This window comes from Microtus pennsylvanicus, chromosome 7 (assembly GCF_037038515.1).
Source record: "Microtus pennsylvanicus isolate mMicPen1 chromosome 7, mMicPen1.hap1, whole genome shotgun sequence".
Classification (NCBI taxonomy): Eukaryota; Metazoa; Chordata; class Mammalia; order Rodentia; family Cricetidae; genus Microtus; species Microtus pennsylvanicus.
In genome coordinates this window covers 34,070,875-34,095,556 of record NC_134585.1, presented here as the reverse complement: position 1 = coordinate 34,095,556, position 24,682 = coordinate 34,070,875, and the positions used below count along the sequence as shown (strand labels likewise).

General features: G+C 41.3%; 1 protein-coding gene across 3 annotated transcripts in view; it reads right to left on the bottom strand.

The window, feature by feature from the left end:
* Nucleotides 1-24,372, bottom strand: part of Uggt1 (UDP-glucose glycoprotein glucosyltransferase 1) — a 108,591-nt gene extending 84,219 nt beyond the window's left edge. The window contains exons 1-5 of one of the 3 annotated variants that reach the window (XR_012911353.1): nt 24,140-24,372; nt 16,306-16,441; nt 13,031-13,113; nt 9,784-9,914; nt 620-732 (exon numbers count right to left, since the gene is read on the bottom strand). Coding sequence is in view for 2 of the 3 variants with exons in the window: in XM_075980480.1 (XP_075836595.1) it covers nt 620-732; nt 9,784-9,914; nt 13,031-13,113; nt 16,306-16,441; nt 24,140-24,197 (521 nt within the window). In the remaining variant the exon portion in view is untranslated. The remainder of the gene's footprint in view (nt 1-619; nt 733-9,783; nt 9,915-13,030; nt 13,114-16,305; nt 16,442-24,139) is intronic. The other 2 variants (XM_075980480.1, XM_075980481.1) reach the window with 2 other exon arrangements.
* Nucleotides 24,373-24,682: the final 310 nt, after the last annotated feature.

The window sequence follows — 24,682 nt, the reverse complement described above, 5'->3', positions numbered from 1 at the left end:
ATGTTTCACCCAAGAAACAGGAGTGTCAAATACTTCTAATTTTGAAACAAGAGAATACAAAGTAATGTGCCTCATTTTACAGAACTATTTTAAGTAATGGAGCTGATGTTCATGCTCAGTCTCTAGCTAGTAGCCATATTCTAATATATAGATAGATAGATAGATAGATAGATAGATAGATAGATAGATAGATAGATAGATAGATAGATAGATAGATAGATTAGGTAAGAAAATCAGAGGAACCAGGTATATGTCATGTTTATAACCCTAACACTTGGGAGGCCAAAGTAGGAAGTTTGTGAATTCAAAACCAGACTGGGCTATAAATCAATACCTTTTCTCAACAAACAAACAAACAGACAGACAGACAGACAAAAATCAGCCAGGAATGAGGACATAGGCCTTTAATCCCAGCACCCCAGAGGAAAGGAAGGCCAATCTTTGTGAGTTTTGAGGCCAGCCTGGTCTATATTTCAAGTTCTAGGTCAGGTAGTACTATATACTGAGGTTCTATCTAAAACAAACAAGGAAGAAAACTAGCAAAACTCAACTCAGAGAGTACACATAAAAGAAAAGGCTTGGAACATGAACCACATTGAAATGAAGAAATAAAATCTACCTGTCGGGTGCAGTTAGTAGAAGGGTATCCAGAGCATCAAAATCACAGGTCTGCTTCCCATGCACTGAAAAGAATGACTTACATCCTTCCGGGGGAGGCTCATCACCTGCTATCTGTCAGGGAAGACAAAATATATATTTCTACTCAAAAGATCAGGTAGAAATGTATGTTTTAATGAACATGTCGCTAAATGATAATCCACCATCAATAAAAGCAAAAACTACCATCTGCTAACATCCACTGTGGGCCAAGAACAACCCAAGCCAGAACTCTGGCTAGTTATAATATTCAATTCCTCCTATCAGTCCAGGTCAGTATAAGTATTATAAATCCACAAAATAAATTACATCAGATGATTATCAAAAGATATCTAGGAATTTAGGGTGCACCTTCAAAAACCCTTAGCTCAAAATGGCAGGAGGCTTTGTGAGTGCAAACACATACATGTACACACGCATGTTGAGGTCAGATGTTAACATGGCGAGTCTTTTCTAGATTACTCTTCAAGGTTATTTCTCGAGACAAGTTCTTTAATTGAACCTGAAGCTCACCAATGTAGTTAGGATAAACAGATGGTGAACTTCAGGGATCTCCCTATTTGTTCCTCCACTGCAAACCTTGGGGTTACAAGTGTATACTGCCATGCCCAGATGTAAAGGCATTTTGCTAAGTCATCTCTTCAGCTCCAGGATCTCCATGGTGGACAACTACACAGTGGAAGAAGACAATTACTGCTGTCCTCTGACGCCACAGTATACCATGGCATATGCATATACACACTAAATAAATAAAAATGCAATAAAAATTTTAGATGTCAATTGTTAAAAGAGAGTTGTGCTTGACACTGAGTGCTGAGAAATGCCAGGAAGACAGAAAGGGGCCAAGAGAAGGGAGGTGAGACAGTATAACAAACCAGAGATGAAGGGGAGGTGTTGAAACACTGGGAATAGAAAGGTCTATGCCGGTGAGTGGGTAGGAAAATAGGGTGAAAGAAGAAAGGGGTAATCAAAACTAAGGAAATATATAATAAGCCATACTGAAACCTACGAACACACAAGCTTATTTATAAACTATAATTTTTTAAAAGAGTCAGAATGGAGTAGCCCTTCATGGATGGATAGTGCTTCTACTGGAAGTCTTGAGTTATTAAACAAAAATTCCAGTGCTAGGTGTGGGCTATCTCCCTATGAGTTACTGACCAGAGAAGAGCCCTTCCCTCCAAACAATATGGACTATTACCATTGTTCTTGGCCCCACCCAATCTTTTTTTAAAATATTTATTTATTTATTTATTATGTATACAATATTCTGTCTGTGTATATGTCTGCAGGCCAGAAGAGGGCACCGGACCTCATTACAGATGGTTGTGAGCCACCATGTGGTTACCAGGAATTGAACTCAGGACCTTTGGAAGAGCAGGCAATGTTCTTAACCACTGAGCCATCTCTCCATCCCTAGCTCCACCCAATCTTGATAGCAACATTCTATTATTGCTGGGGCTGGAGAGATGGCTCAGTAGCTAAGAATTCATACTGTTCTTGCAGAGGAACAAAATTTAATTTCTAGCATCTACACCAAACAGCTCACAATCACCTGTAACTCCAGCTCCAGGGCAATTTGACAACTCTGGCCACCATGGAAACCTACATTCATGTGTACCAGGTACATAATTTAAAATTTTCTTTAAAAAAAAATCCTATTTCTAGAGGTACTACATAGTTTGATCACCGGATATACACAATCAAACTGGAGCTAAGCTAGAAGCTTTCTCCCTACAGGTTAGCCTTCATACTGCTGGAATATACTATTCAGACTGTCAACAAGAAAAAGTTATCAACAGTCTTACTTAGATGCAAAATTTAGGGGCTACAATAATGACCTGCAAGGCAAGATATCATGACAGCATGGATATCATGAGTAGCCAACCACTTTTTGATTGCCTGGCTCTGAGACCTGCTCCATAGGCTAAGATAAACCTGATCAAGAGCATATGGGATGGGGGTAGGAGGAAATCCTAGGAAACAACCCACTACTACTACCTTTGATTGTGTCATCAGACAGCTTTCTGAATACTTGTTCATGTTTATACCCACAGAGTAGTGGTGTGGCCTTCTCTGGAGATGCTTCTAACTCCAGTGAAACAGCAGTTTTCACAGTTATGAAATCATATCTGGCCAAAGTGCCAAGAACAAGTGATGTCAGAGGATCAGCCCCAAATGGAACAGCAACTATCATTTCCTCCAAAGACCAAAGAATACTACATAGCACAGGGAGATATGCAGGGAAAAGACATCTTCTGAACATACAGCGCTGTGGTTACCTGCATAGTCTATACAAGATCAGGTCCTTCACACTGCATCATGGACAGAGGAAGAGCCTTCCCATCCCCCTACTCCCAGGACTATTAGCAGTTAAAGGTTGCTGGCAGAGGGGGTGACATTTTCTTTAATGATGTAGCTACTGTGAAGTTGCTCTGCTCCAGTAAAGAACCTCCTGCCTATGCTCTGGGAACAAACTCTAAACTCAGCGGGCCACACGCAAAAAGAATATATGGAATTAGCAGGGAAATTTGTTGAGGAGTGTTACACATAGAGAAGGAAGATAAAAAAAGGAGAAATGGAGGTTTAAAAAAATAAATAAATAGATTCTGTGGTGATGTTTTGTTTGTGATCTAACAAATACTGCTTGTCTGAGGATCAGAGTGTAGGGCTAACCCACTAGTCAGTCATAGTGGCCAGGCAGTTGTGGCACACATCAGAGGCAGATGGATCTCTGAGTTCAAGGCTAGCCTAGGCTGCATAAGATTGATCCAGTCTAAAAGAGACAGAGCCAGGCAGTGGTGACTCACACCTTTTAATCCCAGAACTTGAAAGTGCCGTGCCTTTAATCCTAACACTGGGGAGGTAGAGGCAGAAAGGGATATGGCTGGGTGGAGAGGAATGTAAGGCGGAAAGAGATAGGAGCTCAAAGCTCAAAGTATTCAGTCTAAGGACTCACAGAGTCAGGATACTGCGTTCAGGCTGAGAACTGGTGGCTGGCTGCTGTGCATCTCTGATCTTTCAACTTTCACCCCAACATCTGACTCCAGGTTTTTATTATTAAGACCAATTAGAATCCATGCTACAAAATTCACTATAAATGTATGAAACTATGGTTGGAGAGATGTCTCAGAGGTTAAGAGCACTTTCTCTTACAGAGGGCCCAGGTTCGATTCCCAGCACCCACATGGCAGCTCACAACTAACTGTTTGTAACTCCAAGATCTGACCTTACACAGACATACATGCAGACAAAGTACCAATACGAATAAAATAAATTATATTTTTTAAAAAAAGTGCAGGAAGAGGGAGCTAGAGAGATGGCTCTGGGCTAAAAGCACTCTTGCAGAGGCTCTGAGGATGGCTCCCAGCACACTTATACACAGACAGGCACATACACATTATTTTAAAATAAAAGTAATTTTTTTTTAGATACAAAAGAACAAGAAGAAAATCTCAGTAACATACTAGTGTACTTCCTCCGAGAAGAGGGAGCTAATTCATCACACATCAAAATGGATATAAATCTCTACAGGGCTGAGTGCTGGCTCAGTGAGTGAAGCATGAGGGCTAGGGCTCAGATGCCCAGAACCCACCTAAACAGCATGTGGACACAGTGAGCCCCGTGTGGGAGCGGGGAGACAGGAGAGCCCCAGAACAAGTAGCCAGTCCGATGAACCAAAATGGCCAGCTCCAAGTTCAGGAGGTGTGATTTAAGGAAGACTCCCGACATCTACCTCAGAAACATACCCACTCACACATACAGGAGCAAAACGTCTCTATTTCTTTTTTTTTTCTTTTTTTTTAATTTATTTATTTATTAAAGATTTCTGTCTCTTCCCCGCCACCGCCTCCCATTTCCCTCCCCCTCCCCCAATTAAGTCCCCCCCCCAGCCCGAAAAGCAATCAGAACGTCTCTATTTCAAAATCTATACTAAGCTAAGTAATTATTAAAAGAAATACAAAGGACCAGAAACAGCATCTGCATATGCCAGCTCCATATAAAGGAGACATTATTTTAGGCACAGATAACATTTGCATCAGCCCAAATTTGCAGTCACATGCCACAGGTGGCTTCTGAACTAGTGTTACTAGTGACACTGAAGAAGTAAAGTTTGTCTTTAACTCTGTTTATATCGAAATAGCCTCACCTCTTCAAGAGATAAACAGCAAAGTGTATTGTTCGACTCAATAAAACACGTCATAAATATACAGCCAGGGTAAAGATAAAAAATGCAATCTATAGCCTGGCGGTGGTGGTGCATGTCTTTAATCTCAGCACTTAGTAGGCAGAGGTAAATGGATCTCTTGAGTTCAAGGCCAGCCTGGTCTACACATAAAACAAACAAACAAAAAAAAAACCCACCTGACTCAAGCAAACAAACAAAAAAAGCAATCTATGAGTTGGAAAGATGGTTCACTGGCTAAGAGAACTTACTGCTCTTGCAGAAGACCCAGGTTTGGATCCCAGCATCCATACCAAGTGGCTCACAACTGCCGCTAACTCCAATTCAAGGACATATGATACCTTTTGCTAGATTCCACAGCCACTTGCACACACATGCACATTATAACACGCATCTTTAAAATTTCTTTTTTCCTAATGCAACCCATTAGCCAGACCTATAATCCCAGTTTGTTGGGTTTTTTTTTTTTTTGAGTGGTTGTGGGCAGAGGATAACAAGCTCAAGGCTAGCCTGGGCAACATAGTGAGTATAAGACTAGCCCAAACAACTCAGTAAAACCCTGTCTCGAAATAAAAATTTAAAAAGCTGGGGATACATCTCAGTGCTATAGCATCTTCCTAGAATGAACCACAACTTCAGTTCCATTTCCCTTACCAAAAAAAGAAAAAGAGAAAGAAAATGGGTTATAATTAATATACTAAAGGAAAAAATGCAAATCCATCATATTTTGCAATGATTTCTTGTGTTTGACAACAGAAAACACAGACAACCACAACAACAAGGACTAGAAACCAGATATGGTGGTGGATGCCCGTCATACCATAACTTGGGTGGCTGAGGCAGGACATCTAGAGTTCCAAGATGGTTTGGCTACATAACTGAACCTATGTTTCAAAAGAAAAAAGGAAACAAAGAAAAAAGGGAAAGAAATAGAAGAATCAAAATGTGATGACACAAATCACCCATCAGGGTGCAATATAAAAATAAGAAACTGTTGAGGAAGATATAGAGAAATTAGAACTCTTGTACATTATGAGTGAGAAGTAAAAATGGGGCAGTCACTGTATAAAACAGCTCAATGCGTCACTAAGATATTAAATACAGGGCCTAGAAATGTAGTTCAACCAGAGAATCTGCTTAGCATGTGCAAAGTTCTGGGTTCAATCCCTAACAATAAAAGGTTAAACACAAAATTATCATATGATTCATGAATCACACTTACATACAAAGGCAAAAGAACTGAAACAGAAACTCAACCAGACATACAGATGCCAGTTCTCTACAGCTGGGCTACTGATACAAGCCAAAAGGTAGAAGCAACCCAAATGTCAGCTAAGGAAAGAATGAATACCAGAACGTGATATACACATACAATGGAATATTAGCAAAATATAAAAGTGAGAACCTAGTACATGCTACACCTGGATCAATATTAATAATTGTCCTTCATAAAACAGGAAAGGGCAAACACTGTAAGACTGCACTTAAATGAGAGGTACCTACAATGGGTATAGTCACAGAGGTAAAAAGCAGAATTCTGGTTGCTAAGAGTAGTAAGGGAAAGGGGGGAATAAAGAGAATTAACATTCTGTAGAGTTCTGTATAGAGTTCCAGCTTCACCATACAAAAAAGCTCTGAAGTGCAAGCATGACGGAGCACACAGGTAAATCCGCTAGAGAAGAGGAGGCAGGCAGAGAGAGGTCAAGCTCAGTTGCAGCTACACAGCCAACCAAGTTCAAGGCCAGTGTATTAGTTAGTTTTGCATTTCTATAACAAAACACCACAACCAAGGTAATTTATTTAAAAAAGTGTTTAATTAGGCTTATGGTTTCAGAGGGTTGGAACCCATACAGCAGAGTAAAGGCATGGTGGTGAAAGACCTGGATAAATCCAGACTCCCCCAAGCAGGAAAAATTAGAGCCAAAAATCTAAGCAGGGAGGGAAGAATCAGATATCTGTTCAGTTTCAGGAACTAGCTGAAGATAAAGTTAGATTGTAATCTTGACAATAATCTTGAGAAACACGGAGTTGCCCCCTTGTGATTATCATTGGTATTTTTGGAATTTTCTGATGCCCTCTCTACCCTTTGGATTACTGGGCTGTGGTTTCTTCCCTTAAAAACCCCTTATCCCTGGGGCTGGAGAGATGGCTCAGTGGTTAAGAGCATTGCCTGCTCTTCCAAAGGTCCTGAGTTCAACCACATGGTGGCTCACAACCATCTTTAATGAGGTCTGGTTATTATTGTATGCATAAAAAAAAAACAAAAAAAAAAAACCCTTATCCCAGTTACTCGGAGGTCGAACTCCTCCCCTGCATGGGTTATGAGTCTCGGCCATAGTGCAGCCATAGTGCACTGGTACCTGTCAATAAATCTCGTGTGATTGCAGCAAGGACTGTCCCCCAATGAGTTACGGGGGGGGGGGGGGGTCGTGTTATCCTGAGACTTGAGTGAGAGTCTCCCCTCACTGGGGGTCTTTCAGTTTCTCAGTCAATAGAGCCCACCCTTATGGGAGATGTCACATGTACTTTAGTTTGGTACTCTGCACGGTCTGTATAACCAAGACCACCGTCCTCTAAACCTCTATAACCAAGACCACCGTCCTCTAAACCTCTTTATGGTAGAGGTCACAAGGATTTTGCAAAGAGTTTCAATATACGCATGCCTTAAGGTTTTTTAGTTACTATTATTCCACTAAAGGAACACAGCGATAAAATTACTTCTCATGACAAATGCTATAACCCTAGAGCAGAGCATCGCCCACTCAGTCCTCACCAGAAGCTGCTTCTTGCAGTATGTAACAAGATCCACAGGTGGATAACTTGCAGAATGAGAGGCTTCCGAGCACTCAACTCTGAACGGGGTGTCTTTATCAAAGACACCCTCCCCTCAAGGCTCAAGGATCCATGCAGAAGAGGCAGAGGTGGTGGATAACACCAAGGAAACAGGGTCTTCCAGACTGATAAGCATCTGAACTCAGAGACTGAACAGCACACACAAGACCTGCACAGGTTCCAACTACACAAAATCCCAGTACTGAGAAGGGGAAGTGAACACAAAGTTCCACCCTAACCAAGAATCTATTTGCAACTGATACCTGCTAGGAAAGGAAAATCATCTTTCTCCAGTGCAGTATAACTGGGTATACTTCCATACTCAGAGTAGCCCTCATGCCCAGGAGTAGTTAGCCAACACAAAACAAACTCCATGGGTTTTTGGTTGGCTTTTTGCTTTGTTTTGATACTTTGTCATAACTGATTTCTTTTTTTATAGTTTGTTTTGATTTTCTAGCTTTTGTGCAGTGGGCAGGTTAGAGTTTTTCCTGTTGTTTTTCATTTGTTGTTTCCTTTTGAGAGAGAGAAGATGAAGCTGGGTGGGCAGGGAACTTGGGGGATCTGGGAGGAGCAGGGAAAGTGGAAAGAATATGATGAATTATATAAAAAAAGTACATAAAATTTTAAGAATTGGAAAGAAACAGAGGGGAAGGAAGAAAAGAAGGGAAGGAAGGTCTGAGGAAAGGAGGAAAAGAGGAAAAGGAAAGCGAACAGACACTTGAGTCCCCTAATGAGTGACTACAGCATTGCTATAGACTTGACTAAAGAAGGAAATGGAATTTTGATTGAGCCTCTCTAGACGCAGTTCCTGATTATAGAGAACAGCAGACAGAGGAGTAAGCTAAACTGCACCATAAATATGTGGTCAACAAAACTGAGTGCAGGAAAAGTACGATGCAGCCCATGGGATACAACAGAAAAGGAAAAAGAAGAGCTAGGCACAGCAATACACACCTACAATCCTGACACTTGAGAAGGAAGATGGAGAATTCAAAGGTAGCCCATGCTACAAAGAATAACAGTTTCAAAATACAAACCAAACAACAACAAAAACAATCAAGAGAACCTCTCCCAAAGTTTTAAAATTTTCTAACACAGGACAAAATTAAACTCTATTGGGTACAGATGCATTCTTAGGGAATAAAACAATTGAAAAACAAAACTTCGGGAGACGATTCTGACAGAAGTGGCAGCAGGGCTTCTTTTGGGGGACAAAAGGTGGCCATGACTGAGACAGCACATGCAAGACTTCAAGGTAGCAAGTGAAAGTCACTAAGGAGCTCACTTGCCAGTAACCCGTTGTATGATTTGTCTGTTGTAAGTGCTTTTCTGTATCTGTTTTGTTTTATAATACAGGATGGTTTTACAATTAACATTTCTTTCATACAAATATCTAGTTGCTATAAACACATCTGATTTTCTCTTATGCTCCCCTTTCAAAATGCAAATATGATTTCTGCAGTGACATTCTGAAGCCTTCTTGATGTTGCTATGCTCTTCTTTCTCTTTTAGTTTTTCTTTTATCCACAGAAGATCCCAGATCACTTTACTAAAATATTTCTCTAATCCTAGATGTTTTAGACTATAATCCCTCAATGTTCCCTGCCTCTTGTCTCCTGTTTTTAGATCCGAAGGTTGTGATCAGATTCAGGTTCACTGGTTTAGCAAACTTACCTCTTCCACACTGCGTAGGATAAGAGCATCTGGCTGTCACTTACCTGTGACAATATTCTTTTCATTTCTAACATGAAAACCAGTGTAAATCATTTCTTAAAATTTTCATACCCAAGTCCAACCCCAATGCAAGAAAAATAAAAATGAATACACTGTGATTAGTAAAGAGATGTGGCTCAGTAGTAGAATTTATTTATTTGCCTAGCATGCCCAAGGCCCTGTGTTCTATCCCCAAAACAGGGACAGAGGCAAACATCTGTGATTTAAAAACATCAGCTTTGTTCATTATTTAAAAGTAAACCAGAAATCCCAGAAAATATCAGGCAAAGAAAGTGATAACTATATATCAATCCCAAGAGAACTACAATCAACTGAATCACCATGTCACGCCCCCTATAAAATGCTGTTTTCTAGATACAATGATGTCTTGTTACCTGCTGGAAGGCTTGAATTGAGGCTGAGTAGGAACGAAGAGAGAGACAAAATTTCAACAAATTCTGCTGCAAAGGTGACAGAAATTGAAACGCGGCTTCCAATATCGCATTGTAATAGGAATGATCAGTGTCTGTCAAAAAAGCATATTAACCAGAACAATTGCACGACTGTAAATAACCAAACAAGACAGTTCACAAAGCACAAGACAAACACAAATGATGAGCTGTTCCCACCTGAACTCTGTTGAGTGACTAAAATCACCAGAGGTCCACAATACAAATGGACACTCCTCTCCTTCCTCTAAACCACTCTGCTTGCCTAGACAGCTACTTTCCTACTCTTCGGATGGCTTGCTCCTGGAGGAATTCAGCTATGAAATCATTCACTCAGTAAAGTAGACTTCATCTTTACACTACGCTTCTAGAGACCAGTTACATCGCTGCTAAGGTCCAAGAATATCTGCCTACCACATCATTTACTAAAGTACTTATTCACTGACTCTGGGCACCCACAGACAGAGGCTATGGCTTCTATCTTTGTACTCTCAGATCCTAGATGTGCTCTCTACTAAAATAACTAAGTAAAGCACTAAGGAATGCAACAAAATATTAAAGGACATTGATAGTATCATAAAATTTGATGATAAGTATTTAAACAAAAAAGCTAGCTAGGCAAAATTAATTAGAAGGAAAAGACATCTGTGTGCTACCATCATAAACCCTCTAGTAAAGGAAGAGCAAATGTACAAAACTTGTTACATAGCAAGCAGTCATTTTTGCCAGACTGTGATATGTGTGTGTGCTGTCAAAAAACAAAACAAAACAAAACAAAAAAATCACTCCAGAATAAATGTTAAGTGGCTTTTAAAAGCAAGCAGAACCTTTAATCCCAGCACTTGGGAGGCAGAGGCAGGCGGATCTCTGTGAGTTCGAGACCAGCCTGGTCTACAAGAGCTAGTTCCAGGACAGGCTCCAAAACCACAGAGAAACCCTGTCTCGAAAAACCAAAAAAAAAAAAAAAAAAAAAAAGCAAGCAGAAAATACAAGAAACAGAGACAAGAATGAGTATCCAACTTTTTATTTTTATTTAGCTTTGACTACAGTATGAGTTACAGGAGTTATTCAAAAAATAAAATCTTCAATAGAAAAAATATTAACTTTGGCATGTGTGAGTGTGGTGTATACAGATATAAGTGTCTGAAGACACTTGTGTCAAATGGACATGAACATGCCTACATATGTATGCAGTCCCAAAATTTATACCAAATGTCTTCCTTGATCTTTTACACTGAGCCCAGAGCTTGCCGACTGCAGCTAACCTACCAGCCAGCTTGGTCCAGGTACACCCTTTCTCTGCCTCCTGAGTGCTAAGAGGACAGGTGACTAGCACATCTGCTTAGCTTGTGTATGGTTCTGGGATCTGACGCTGATCCTCCTGCTTGCACATTAAATGCTTTATCCACTGAGTTATTTCCCTAGTCCCAATATTTACATTTTTAAAAGCAGAATATAAAAGGTTCCATATCACATTAGCATTATCTTACATGGAAAAAAACAGAAAGAAATACCTCAAATGGTCCCAGAAATTAATAATGTCAATCTTTAGATGGCAGACCTATGAATATTATTTAGCATGTTTTTATAATCACTTCTAAGAATTCACATCCCTGTAACATTAACCAAGAATATGCATCATTTTTATTGAAATTTCATTTTAAATGTTAAGACTTGAAGTTTTAGCTAAAATCCTTATTAATAAATTCATTACATGAAATCATAAAATTCTTTAAGATTTATCTTATTATTTTTAATTATTTGTTTGCCTGTGCGTTGGTACATACACATGACTGCCCTCAGAGCCAGAGGCATCAGGTCCCCATAGAGCTGGAGCTACAGGCAGTTGTGAACTGCTGGATATGGGAGCTGGGAATCAAACTCGGGTCATCTGAAAATCATCCACACTCTTAACCACTGAGCCATGTCTCCAACTCTGTGAGATAATTTGTTATAAACAATCCTACTTCACTCTAACTCACATGACTAAAACTTATAGATGCTTGCTCAAAATCTGCATGCATTTCCATCACAAGATTCAGATGACTATTAAAATGCTATTTTAACAAAAGTTTAAAAGTAACTGAATACATTTAATTTAACAATAGTCAATTTCCAACCATTTCTATGCCAGTAATAACTGACACTTGTCTAAGCTTAATGGTCAACATTTTAATGACTGTCATATGTCATTGAGGGAGAATATGTTCAGAGCAATACACTATTGGGTGACTTTGTCCCTATGTAAATCAATAAAATACACTTACACAAATAAGACAACTAAGGTCACTGGGTGACATCCTATGACACCACTCTCATGGATGTGGTTCATCCCTGACCAGAACATCACTATACTTCCCTATTAGCATCTTTGACTAGCAATGCCTGCAACCTAGATTACATCTTTTATGTTAGAAAATGTTCAAGAAAGCACACCATCCATAAACTAAAACTGAGCGATACAAGATACATCTTTAAAAAAAAGATAGATAAGATATATCTTTATATATATATATATACATATATATATATATATATATATATCTTAATTTGACATCTTGACAGTCAAGTAGTCAGTGGTTAGCAGGCACAGTCAGCAGGCACAATGGAAAACATACTAGGTGGCACTAAGTTAATGATAACACACGTAACACAAAGAGATCACTTGTGTAATTATAACAAAAGAGAGAATGAATCAGACAGATCAAGTTAATACTAAATGATCTAAGATAAAATGCACTTTTGCTAAGTAGTGCCAAAACACATTAACAAAAGAGCACAACAGAGCAAAAGCAATGGGAAGAAAGGCATTATCTGCAGTCAAAGTTACAAACTGCATACACACAAAAATAATGATTTGTGGTTACACACAATGATGTCTGCCAACAGCCCCAATTATTCAAGAGGCTGAACCAGTAGGACTGTTCTAAATCAGCCTTTGTAAGACATCATTTCTTGCAAAGGGAAATAAAAATGTATTGGTCTAAGTCAGTAGGGGTTTGGGACTAGCTCAGTGGCATAGTGTAAGTTTCCCATGCACTGGGTTCAATCTTCCTACCATGACAACTCTAGTCAGTAAAGAAAATATTATTTTCCATTAACTGCCATGTTACATATACTATACAAAGGAGACCATTTTTTTCTAACATTTTCCCAGACCACAAAGTCAAACAAATATTTGCTTCAATTTTACCGTGATGATCAGATGATCCAATATTTTGACTGGCTTCTACAAAACTCCAAAATTTTTCTTGACTGTCTTCTGCTAAGAACTCACTGGGGGAAAAGTGGGAGATATCAGCAATTAGACAATAAAATCTTCCATTACAAGCTATATTACTAGGGAGAATAAAAGGGGATTTACACTTCCAAATGCCTGTAGTTTGGTTTTTATTTTATTTATATGTATACATATATACATAAACATATGTATATATTATATATATTTATGTATAATGTATATTTTCTTAATGAAAAGTAAGTTTTATTATTTCATATTAGCTATTAATAACAGCTTAATAACTTGTTCACTTGGTTATTTCTTTAAAAACCTAGAACAATAAAAATGTTATAATAATAGGGAAGCCCTAAAATATAAATGACTTATGAAATCCATTAGCAGAACTCATCAGCAGTGAAAGCAGAATTAGGAAATGGCCATTCTAGTGATAGTTCTGCCCACATTCTTTCTGAAAGATCTTACAAAGTGCAAACATGTTTAGCTTAAGGTTCTCCCACAGTAAACATGAATCCTAAAAATTCTCTTGAATAAAGGCATATCTTTTGACATCTAAAAAAACAAATTTTCAAGATCACCAATTTTCTTAGCTTAAAATTAGTACACATCTAACAAGTCAAATCTAAGAACTAACATCCCTTTTAGCTTTACACTATTATCCTAAAACAATGGTCTTTCTGAATTTCCTTCACTCAAGTCTAAAGCTCCTGAAACAAAATGCATTTAATGACCGAATAAATGATTCATGTACACTGGTGATCATCACTTGAAGCTAAGTGCTAATGTGGTAGTTATCTCTCACTGTCTTAAAGCAAACTACAGAGCTAGATCTCAGCTTACCTAGCCAAAGGAAGACTTGCCCATTACTTGCCAACACTGGGGTGTACAATTCTCACTCTACTCCACAGCTAAACACAGAGATATGGGAAAATAAGAAACAATTTCGGGTAATGCAGCTTCTCTAAAAATAGGTTTCAAAAATTATCCACTATTATTAATGTAGTAGATTTAGTGCCTTCATGAGTCTTATTTTTCTAGGCTGTCTAGCAACTAATATAAACACTAACCAGACTCACCTTAGAGTAGCTTACACTCTACAGAAACAGGGGCTAGGATGGCATGCTATGCAAATGAACAAATCCATGAACTCAAGGGAAGATGACATACTCACCAGTGGGAGAAAAAAACAAGGACTCACTAGGGCTAAATATACTTTTCACATAAGCATAAACAATTTTCTTTTTTGGTTTTTCGAGACAGGGTTTCTCTGTGGCTTTGGAGCCTGTTCTGGAACTAGCTCTGTAGACCAGGCTGGTCTCGAACTCACAGAGATCCGCCTGCCTCTGCCTCCTGAGTGCTGGGATTAAAGGCGTGCGCCACCATCGCCCGGCTAGTTTTGTTAGTGTTATGAATTGTAATAAATAGCTGTTTTCCAATGGTCTCTGGAAGGGTCATTCAATCCCCTCCCCTGAAGAGAATGAGGTTGAGAACCACTGCCCTAGAGGTAATTGCAGAGTGATACAAATACAAATAAATAGGCTTCTTTTGGAGTTGCCTACAAGGCCTATTGCCTTGACTACCTGTTTGCAAATACCTACTGGAGAAGAGACTAAAAGTTAACAACTCAAAGTGGCAAATTGTCAGAGACACCATGAAACGGGGAGATGTTTGTGATGAGGAAGTTAATGATGCAAACATCATAGCCTATACACTCAACTGTGATCAAAGAAAGGGAACAAAGATTGAGGAATTAGAGCTGAAGTATTAGACACACTTTCTCAATTCCATGGATATGTACCACAAAAATCTTCTAGGGATTGGAGATGCAACTCCAGTATTAAGAGTGCTTGCCTAGCATGCATGAAATCCTGGGTTCATTATCCCCAATATCATACAAACTAGACACAATAGCACATGGCTATAATCCAACACTGAGTACACAGAAGCAAGACCAGAAGTTCAAGGTCACCCTTAGCTACATAGTAAGTATGAGGCAAGTCCAGGATACATAAGACCCTGTCTTTAAAACAAAACACCAAAAATGATTATTTAAAAAAATAATTTATTGTGTATTTTATCACTTTAAGACTTATTATTTTATATAATTCAAGTATGGCCTGATTGTTTATGATACAGAATCATTATGTAGCCCAGTATGACCTCAATTACACAGTTCTCCTACCTTAACCCCTCCATGTGCTGGATTTACATGTAAATACCATCATGCTAGGCTATGATGATTTCTGGAGGAGGAGGCAGGGGCGGCACTGAGGACTGAACCTAGGTTCACGCCTGGGGAGCGATCGTTCTAACACTGTGTTATACTCCCCATCTTTTATTGTTCTTGTTGCTGGATGATGGTGATGTTTTCAGATAGTATCTGGATAACTTTCCATCCTTCTGCCCAGGCAGCTGGTATTACAGATACCTCACCATTCCCAGATCTAAGATAACTCTTTTATATCACTGTCTCATGTATCCCAGACTGATTTTGAGTTCTCTATATACCAAAGCATGACCCCGAACTCCTGATCCTCCTGCCTCTCAAATGCTGAGATTACAGACATGTGCTCCTCACCCTAACAGTTTATGTAGTGCCGAGGACCAATACAGTGACACAAGGGAATACTAGGTGGTACAAAAAAAAATTAATGTGTATAGATGTTAGTACAAATTAGTAAGATCTAACTTACTACAAAAATAAGTAAAAATAAGAAGAAGAACCTCCAAATTTAAGGAAGTACCCAGATTTGGGAGACTCCAATGTAGAACAGGACCATCTTAAACCAAGTAAACCCAAGCTGGGTGATGGTGGTGCACACCTTTAATCCCAGCACTAGGGAGGCAGAGGCAGGAGGATCTCTGTAGTTCGAACCAGCCTGGTCTACAAGAGCTAGTTCCAGGACAGGCTCCAAAGCTACAGAGAAACCCTGTTTCAAACAAAAGAAAAAGGAAAAAAAAAACAAGTAAACCCGTGGCTTCTGCAGCTCCTTTCTCCTCCTCCACCCCCATTCTCTTACCCTAGAGTCTTGTTCTTATGAGCAGTGTTCCTAAACCTGCCTATGGCTCAGTCCTGTGCAGCTGCAGACAGAGTCTGTGTCCTCAGAGCCCTTACATGGTACAGAGCTTAACATGTACAAATGAAAAGTACAAGCTCACTACTGATAATCCATTTACTACCAGACCCCAAGTTTATAATATTCCAGTATACAGAGAGAATATCTCCTTACCTGGCTTCCAATAGCAGTGGAGGAGAAAACCACTTTGTGGTCAGAGAGGTTGTAATGGCTTTGGAACTGGCCTCTGCTAAGGAAAACAGGCACAGGGAAGCCAGTGTAATTATAAGTCCCATGTTGTAACAAAGCTCTACAAAGGGAAAAAGAAGAGAAAGTAATGTTAAAATTTCAAAAGGAAGCACAAAACAACACTAATACTTAGGGACACAAAGTAAGAATGAAGGTACATGAAGCATGATTAATAAAAACTCGAGTCAGAAATTGGGGTTCAACCTGAAGATCCGAAAAGCGAAACAGTCAGCCACTGGCTCTTACCTTGACCTCAGTCTGAAATGGCGATCCTGCCTCCCAGAATCTCAGAATGAACTATGTCTAAGAGCTGTCTTCCCCCATCTTATATTCCTCTCTAGGGCTGGGATTAAAGGCAGACGCCACCTGATTTCTATGGCAACTAGTATGGCTACTGGGATTAAGGGTGCGTGTCATTGTGGCTACTGAGATTAAAGGTTCATGTTACCATAACCTGGCCTGTAAAGTTGGCTAGTGGGACTGTTTTACTCTTAGATCTTCAGGCAGTCTTTATTTATTAAAATACAATTGAAATGCCACTACAGGTATAGAAATCAAATGCTTCTGAAACAGACAGCATTTAACACCTTGATGGTCCAAAAGGCAATGCTGAGTACCTGGAACAAGGAGAGCTAGGGAGTGAAAGCTGGCGACAACCTTTCCTACAGGATGCCAGTTCCATTCATAAAGTATGAGGATAAACAAAGCTAAGATAGAAGAAATACGAATGACTAGTGGTGCTATAGACTGAATCCTAATCTACAAAAAAAGGGGTGGGGTATGTTGCAATAATAATCCCTCTGCCTCAGAATGGGAACTGACTTGGAGACAAGGTGACAAAATTCTGGTCATTGGTACAGTAATCCAGTGAGACCAGAGTTAAGGAAGGGAGAGAGATAAACAGACCCAGAAAAAGGACCTGTGAAGAGAGAAGTAAACACTGCAACTATACCAAGCAGTATCTGTGGGTCTGATGCTACTAGAGACTGATTAGGCAAGCAAAAGTCCCTCCTTCTTGTAGATTTGGAGGAAATATGTTGCAGCTACACTTCAACTGAGGACTTGTAGCCTAAAAACTAGAAGACAATGAAATCTACGGTCGGAAGCCACCCAGTTTACGGCTCTTCATCTTGTTAGCTCTAGGATATAATATAGTGAGTTTCAAAAGTAATGAACTCAAAGACTGGATCTACAATGGACAAAGACATCAGTAACGTTTCACGCCAACTGCTCCCATCTATAAAGTAGGGAATCCAAGTTCCCAGGAAGCAGTACAGAACTGCCTTACTCCCATCAGCAGCCTCTCCAAGCAAACTGACATTCTCAGAGACAGCATCCCAACCCCTGCAGAAATCCCCTTCAGGTCTTGATTGACCTCAGTTCTCATGCTAAAACCTTACCAACAGAACTTCCTTAATCAGACACACATTCTCCACCGAGCTATAGACAGGTCAGCACCTTCAGGCTAGAACACTTGCCTGGCACAGCATGATGCCCATTAAACCACAGGGCCACAGAAGAAAAGCCAGGCCAAGTGACTCAAGTCTATATATACCCTTAGCTACACAGGAAGCTGGGGTGAAATTAGGATTAGAATTAAGGTTAGCCTGAGCAACGTGAGATGGGCAAGATGAGATCTCTTCTAAATTGAAGAAAACAAAAATCAGCATCTAACTTTGGATGGGACACATGAGAATGAGAAGTGGGAAGTCTATACATTCTGTGCTCCTAAACGTCAGGCTCTGGCAGGCTCACCCTGGTCACACCCAGTCCTTGATACTGGTTATAAAATCTATTAATGAGATGGACATAAAAGATATTGAGTGAGCCGATCAGGATCTACATTTTTACTGATACCATTTATGCTAAGAGCCTACTTTACACAATGCATAAAGACTGAAAAATAATTGAAACAAAATATAGAAATAGAAAGGTATCTTTTAGAAGCACTGCCAACTTCTCTACAAATACACAAACAAAACAACAAAAACTTGAACATTCCATGTGTAAATAAAGGACTAAGTCCTAAATGGGATGTCTTCATCAGATTGTCTCTTCAGGGCTCAGAATGAAGGATTCTGTGTCTCCCCCATCCACAGGGGAGAGCAGAGGAAGTAGGCTCCACCAAGCAAGTCTCCAGGGACGAAAAACTGAAGCAGGGGCTTCACTAGCTCCAACCTCATCTTATCCCCTTCCTCTGTCTTGAGAACTTGCCCTCCCACTCACAGGGTGGGGAGCATCCTTGTCTGCCCTTGACTTTAGTTTGCCCAGGCAACTTGTGTTGGCCAATAGAATGAGGCAGGTGGATGTGTGTTGTTCCAGAATCCACATCTTAAGAAAACTCAGGGAGTAAGGCAGAAAGATTCTAAGAGTGAGAGGTAGTGACTAACTTCAGGAAAACAGTATCCTCCAGACACAACTGGACTGCTGCACATATGAACTCAGAGACAACGGCAGCACACACACGGCCTGCATGGGTTCCAGCCAGACTGTGTTCCAGCACTGAAAGGAGGAAGTAGACATGGGCTCCCATGCCCAAGCAAGAAGCTACCTGCAACAGACACCCACTTGCAAAGTAAAAATGGAGCCTTAAGTCTGCCTGAATACATTAACAACCTCAGGGTAGGCCCCATGCCCAGCAGTAAAGTCAACACACACACACACACACACACACACACACACACACACACACACCCTCAATATTTTTGTCTCAAGTTGCTTTATTTGAGTATTGGGCTTCGCTAGTTTGTTTTTTAAAGAGAAACAGAGCCAAGTGGTGTTGCCACAGTCAGGAGGCAGTGGCCAGCCTGGTCTACATAGAGTTTTCTAGGACAGCCAGGGTTATTAAAGAGAAACTCTGTCTCAGAAAAAAAAAAAGAAAACAAATATATTTTTCAAAAAAAGGAAAGAATGCCCAATCTCAAAGTATACTATGGAGCAACACTGAGAAAGAGAAGCTGGTGCTGGCATACACGTAACAGGTTGAGTTCGAGGCCAGCCTGATCTACAGAGCGAGTTCCAGGACTGGCTCCAAAGTTATAGAGAAACCCTATCGTGGGAGGAAAAGAAAAAGAAAAGAGGAAACAACAGAGAAAGGTTCAATATGATTTACAGAGGTCAGGGCCAATGGCTAGTTCACAGCAGCACTTGAAGGGGAGTTATAGTAATATACATATACAGGGAAAGCGAAGGGAAGCTCCTAAAATGGTGGCTTCTTGTTTCTGGAAGGCATTTCAAGGGGAAACAGTTGTAAAGCATGGAAGCAGGTATCTAAGGAGGACCAAGAGGAGAAAGAAGAGGACCCAGGGGCCCTACAAATACCCAAGCCAGCATCAACAGAGCAGGCTTCCAGTCTTCAGGCCTCTCCCATCCCAAAAGAATAAAGTGGCTACTTTTCCTTTGACATCAGCTGTCACCCTGGTTACACACTCAGGAGGCGGAAACAGACAGATCTCTGTAAGTATAAAGATAGCCTGATCTACATGGTGAGTTCCAGGCCAGAGAGATGCATAGTAAGACCCTATCTCAAAAACATTTTTTTACCATTTTCTTTCTTTAAATTTTTTTATTAATTTTACATACCAACCACAGTTCCCCCTCCCTCTCCTCATCCCACTTCCCCTCACCCCATCCTCCATTCACTCTTCAGAAAGGGTAAGACCTCTCATGGTGAGTCAACAATGTCATTGAGTCAACAATGTCATTGAGGCAGGACCAAGCCTCCATTCCTGCATCAAGGCTGAGCAGGGCATCCCACCACAGGGAATGGGCTCCAAAAAGGCAGTTCATGCACCAGGGATAGATCCTGGTCCCACTGCCAGAAGCAGAACAAACAACACAATTGTCATCCGCATGCAGAGGGCCTAGGTCCGTCCCTTGCAGGCTCCCTAGCTCTCACAGTCCAGAGTCCATGAGCTCCCACAGGTCAGCAGTCTCTGTGGGTTTCCCCGGCATGATCTTGACCCATCCTTGCTTATGTAATCCCTCTTCCTTCTCTTCAACTGGAGTCCCAGAGCTCTGTCCAGGGCTTGCCTAAGGATCTCTGCATCTGCTTCCCTCAGTTACTGGATGGAGGTTTTATGATGACAATTACGGTAGTCACCAATCTGATTACAAGAGAAGGCCAGTTCAGGTACCCTCTCCACTATTGCTAGGAGTCTTTGCTGGGGCCATCCTTGTGGGTTCCTGGGAATTTCCCTAGCACCAGGTTTCTCCCTAATGATGGCTCCCTCAATCAAAGTATCTCTTTCATTGCTCCTCCTCTCCGTCCCTCCCCCAACTCAATCATCCCCATTCCCTCCCTTCTACCCTTTCCCTGCCCCCAGTTACCCAGGAGATCCTATCTATTTCCCCTTCCTGGGGGATCCATGCGTCCCTCTTAGGATCCTCCTTAAAAACATTTTTTTAAAAGTAATTAAAGTCAGGTGATGCTGGAACACGTCTTTAATCCCAGTACTCAGAAGCAGAGGCAGGAGGATCTCTGAGTTCAAGGCCACACGGGTCACCAGAATGAGTTTCAGGACAGCCAGGGTTACATAGTGAAACCCTGTTTCGAAAAACACACAAACAAGGTAATTCAATAAAGTAGAGCGCAACTAAGGAAGATTCTTTTATATTTCTGTTCGTTTTTATTTCCAAGAATATTTTTTTTATTTTAAAGATTTAATTTTTTATGTGTATTGGTACTTTGTCTGCCTGCCTGCCTGTATGTTTACCATTTGTGCCTGGTGCCTGAGGAGGCCAAAAGAGGGTGTCAGAGCCCCCAGAACTGAAGTTATAGATGATTGTGAGCCACCATGTGGGTGCTGGAAATCAGAGACGGGTCTCCTGGAAGAGCAGTCAGTGTTCTTAACCACTGAGCCTTCTCTCCTGTCCCCTGAGGAAGAATCTCAAAAGTGACCTCAGGGCTCCACACCCTGGTGAATGCACATCCCAAACACACAAGAAAAGCAAAATGGGAAATTGACAAGATTGTAAGGAGGATAAGAGGAGGGAAGCTGGAGGGAATGGGAAGAGGGGAGGGAGTGGGAACTGGGATTGGTATGTAAAATGAAAAAAGATAGTTTTCTTTGTTTAAAAAAATAAAATAAAATAAAGGATAAAAGTGAGAGGCTACATACACAAAGGTACTCTTGCACTATTTTTAATATTTTAAAGATGTATTTCTTATTTTTACTTACATGTATATATGTGAGACTGAGCTCATTTATATACACCATGTGTGCACAGGTGCCCAAGTACCAGAGAGCATCGGATCTCCCGGAACTACATTACAGGGAGTTGTAAGCTGTCTGTTGTGGGTGCAGGGGGCAGAACTCAGGTCCCCTGCCAGAACAGTAAATGATTTTAATTGCTGCCATCACCGCTCCTGCCCTCACTTCTTTTACAGAGAAATGATACATCCTTATGAAGTATGGCACCACTGTTTATAACAAGATGAAAGTTATACATTAAAGAGTAGCTTTGCCAACCTAACCCCACGCTTGACCTCACAAGTGATACCAGAGGGAGATGTGTCTGGAGAAACAAACAGGTAAGTACTCATTTGTTTGAAGATACTTTCATTTTATAAGCTCCATTAGCATTCTGACCCTAATGGTCCTTATATGTTGCTTACAATGGTAAGTATTCCGAAGACAGCAACAGAAGGAGCAATGCTGGTAGCATGATGGACAAACAGCCAACAGTCTAACAAGTTATAGGCCCTAGTCTACTATCAACCATCTGGGAGCTCCCGGAGCATTTAAACCAACGTTTGCTTGATGATCCACAGTACAATATAAAAACTGTATAGCCGGGCAGTGGTGGCGCACGCCTTTAATCCCAGCACTCGGGAGGCAGAGGCAGGCGGATCTCTGTGAGTTCGAGGCCAGCCTGGTCTACAAGAGCTAGTTCCAGGACCGGCACCAAAGCAAAAAACTGTATAACAGCTGTACAGAGCAGGATGGTGATTCATTCTTAAGATGTTACCAAATTCCTTCTTTCTCTTTCAAGACAGAACTTGCTATGTAGCGGGGGATGACCTTGAATTCCAAATCCTACTGCCTCTCTCAAGTGCTGGGATTACGGGAAAGCACCACCACAGACCTAGCTACTTGCTTCAGCATTTTTAAACTGAAGAAGAGTTAGCAAACTCTTTAAAAAAAGGAAAAAAAAGGAAAAAAAAATCTGCAAACTGCAAGTCTACCAACTGAATTTCAACATGTTCAATAGCAGCAAAGAAAAATAAGAAAGCATCCAATCCAAGTGCAAAGAAATTAACTTGACAAATTTACACCTAATAACCATCCGCTGCGGCTCGCATAAGCTTGGTTTCAGCTCCAAACAGTTACTATTCATCTGAATGAGAATGAGGAGATACCTGCAAAGACACTCTAACTGAAAAATCTCCACAGCTCCACTCAGTCCCACCTAGTTAAAGATGCACTAAGACTCCTTCCTGCTACAATACAGAGTGCTGTTTACTTCCTTTAATAAAGTTTTAGGCCAGGGAGATGGCTCAATGGGTAAAGGCACTTGCTACACAAGCCTGATGACCTGAGTTCAATCCCCAGACTCAGTGTCCACACTCTCAGCATGACAAACTCTCTTACTCTGTCTCTGTCTCTCTGTCTCTGTCTCTCTCTCTCTGTCTCTCTCTGTCTCTCTCTCTCTCTCTCTCTCTCTCTCTCTCTCTCTGTCTCTCTCTCGCTCTCTCTCTAAAACGAAGTTCTACCAAGATGGCTCAGTGGGTAAAGGCTCTTGTCAAGCGAGCCTGGTGACCTGAGTTTGATCCCTGAAACCCACAACAGAGGTGGGTGGTGAGAACAAACTCCACAAAGTTGTCCTGCACACACAGGGACAAAAAACTACATAAATAAAATAAAATTTTTAATTTAAAAAAGAAAAGTTTCAGCTAAGTTTACCAAAAGCGAAGCAAGTCACGTGAAAAGGCTCCAATCTGCTCCAATCTGGTACAGTAGTTTTAACTAGCTCTTTAAAATGTCTTCAAGCAAGCCCGGTGATGGCCGCCTAGCCTCAAGTCCCAAAGTTACTCTGGGTTACCTGAGATTCTATCTCCAAAGGGGGAGGGGGGAGCAACAAATAAAAATATGTCTTCATGCGTTTGCCTGTGTACAAGATATTTCTAGGAAAGAAAGCACTTTATACTAAAATAGGCTTGCACGTGCACAGATGTTTCCAAGGCACGGTTAAGGGTCAGATCCCAGGTCTCAGAACAAGCAAAACATTCTCCTTCTCGAACCTGGCAACAAATGCAGAACGAGAGAGTTCCGACAAGCAATGAGAAGAGCTTACGTCCTTAACGTATTGGAGATGCAAGCTTATCTTATGCAGGTCACAGGTTTATTAGTGAAGCGGATCGTCCAATTTTATTCCAAGAGATCTTATCACTTACAGAAAACGATAACCAAGAGGTTAACCCGTTTTCATTTAGGGAAAACAGAAACCTATAAAAACACCAACTCGTTCTCCAGAGACATGCCAAAGTGCTGGTTCTCAACCTACTTAGGGTCAGGCTTGGTCAAATTCCTGGGGGCACTTCCTCCTCCTAACACCTCAAACCGAGTTAGTAAGGCTGGAGAGAGCCCCCCGACTCACGCAGTGAACCTAAGACCGCTGGGGACAACTTGAGGCGCTCGCAGAGAGAACACTGGAGGAGAAATCGAGTCGGGGTAGACCAAGGTGACTCGAACTCACGGTCGCCTCCCGCTCTGGCCCCTCTCCTGTTTCCGAGGCCTCCCCACGCCACCCGAGGTACCTGTCACCCGCCGAGCAGCCGAGGCAGCCGAGGCGTTCGCATCCCCCCCGCTGCCCATGCCCGGACCGCACTTCGTCCACTCCGGTGTCAGCAACGACGCCCGGGTAGGGCGGGACAGCGGCGACCTCTGTGGAGGCTGCGCCAGTGAGAAGCCGACACGCGCCTTTCCCGCCGCTGCTCACAAGCCGGTTTCTCAAAGCAGCAACCCAGTTGCCAGCAACCCCTGCACTTCCGCTTCCTTGAAGCGAAAGCAGGACAACTTCCGCTATAGAGTGCGGGCTGGAGTTTGCCAGAGCGTCCCGCATCCGCCATATTGCCAGCCGAAACCTCGCCCCTCTTTCCGGCCCCGCCCCTCTATCTGGCCCCGCCCCTCTCGGGGCCGAGCGGGCGAGCAGTCGGGACAGCCTCTGCCTTGTAAAGTCCCGGGAAGAGGCTAGTCTATGTGGCTGATCTCTAAGGTTTCGCCCAAAGGTGCAGGCAGGTAGATATTTCAATCTTTGTTTTTCAGATTTTTATCATTTATTACTCTCAAGTTAAATCAAT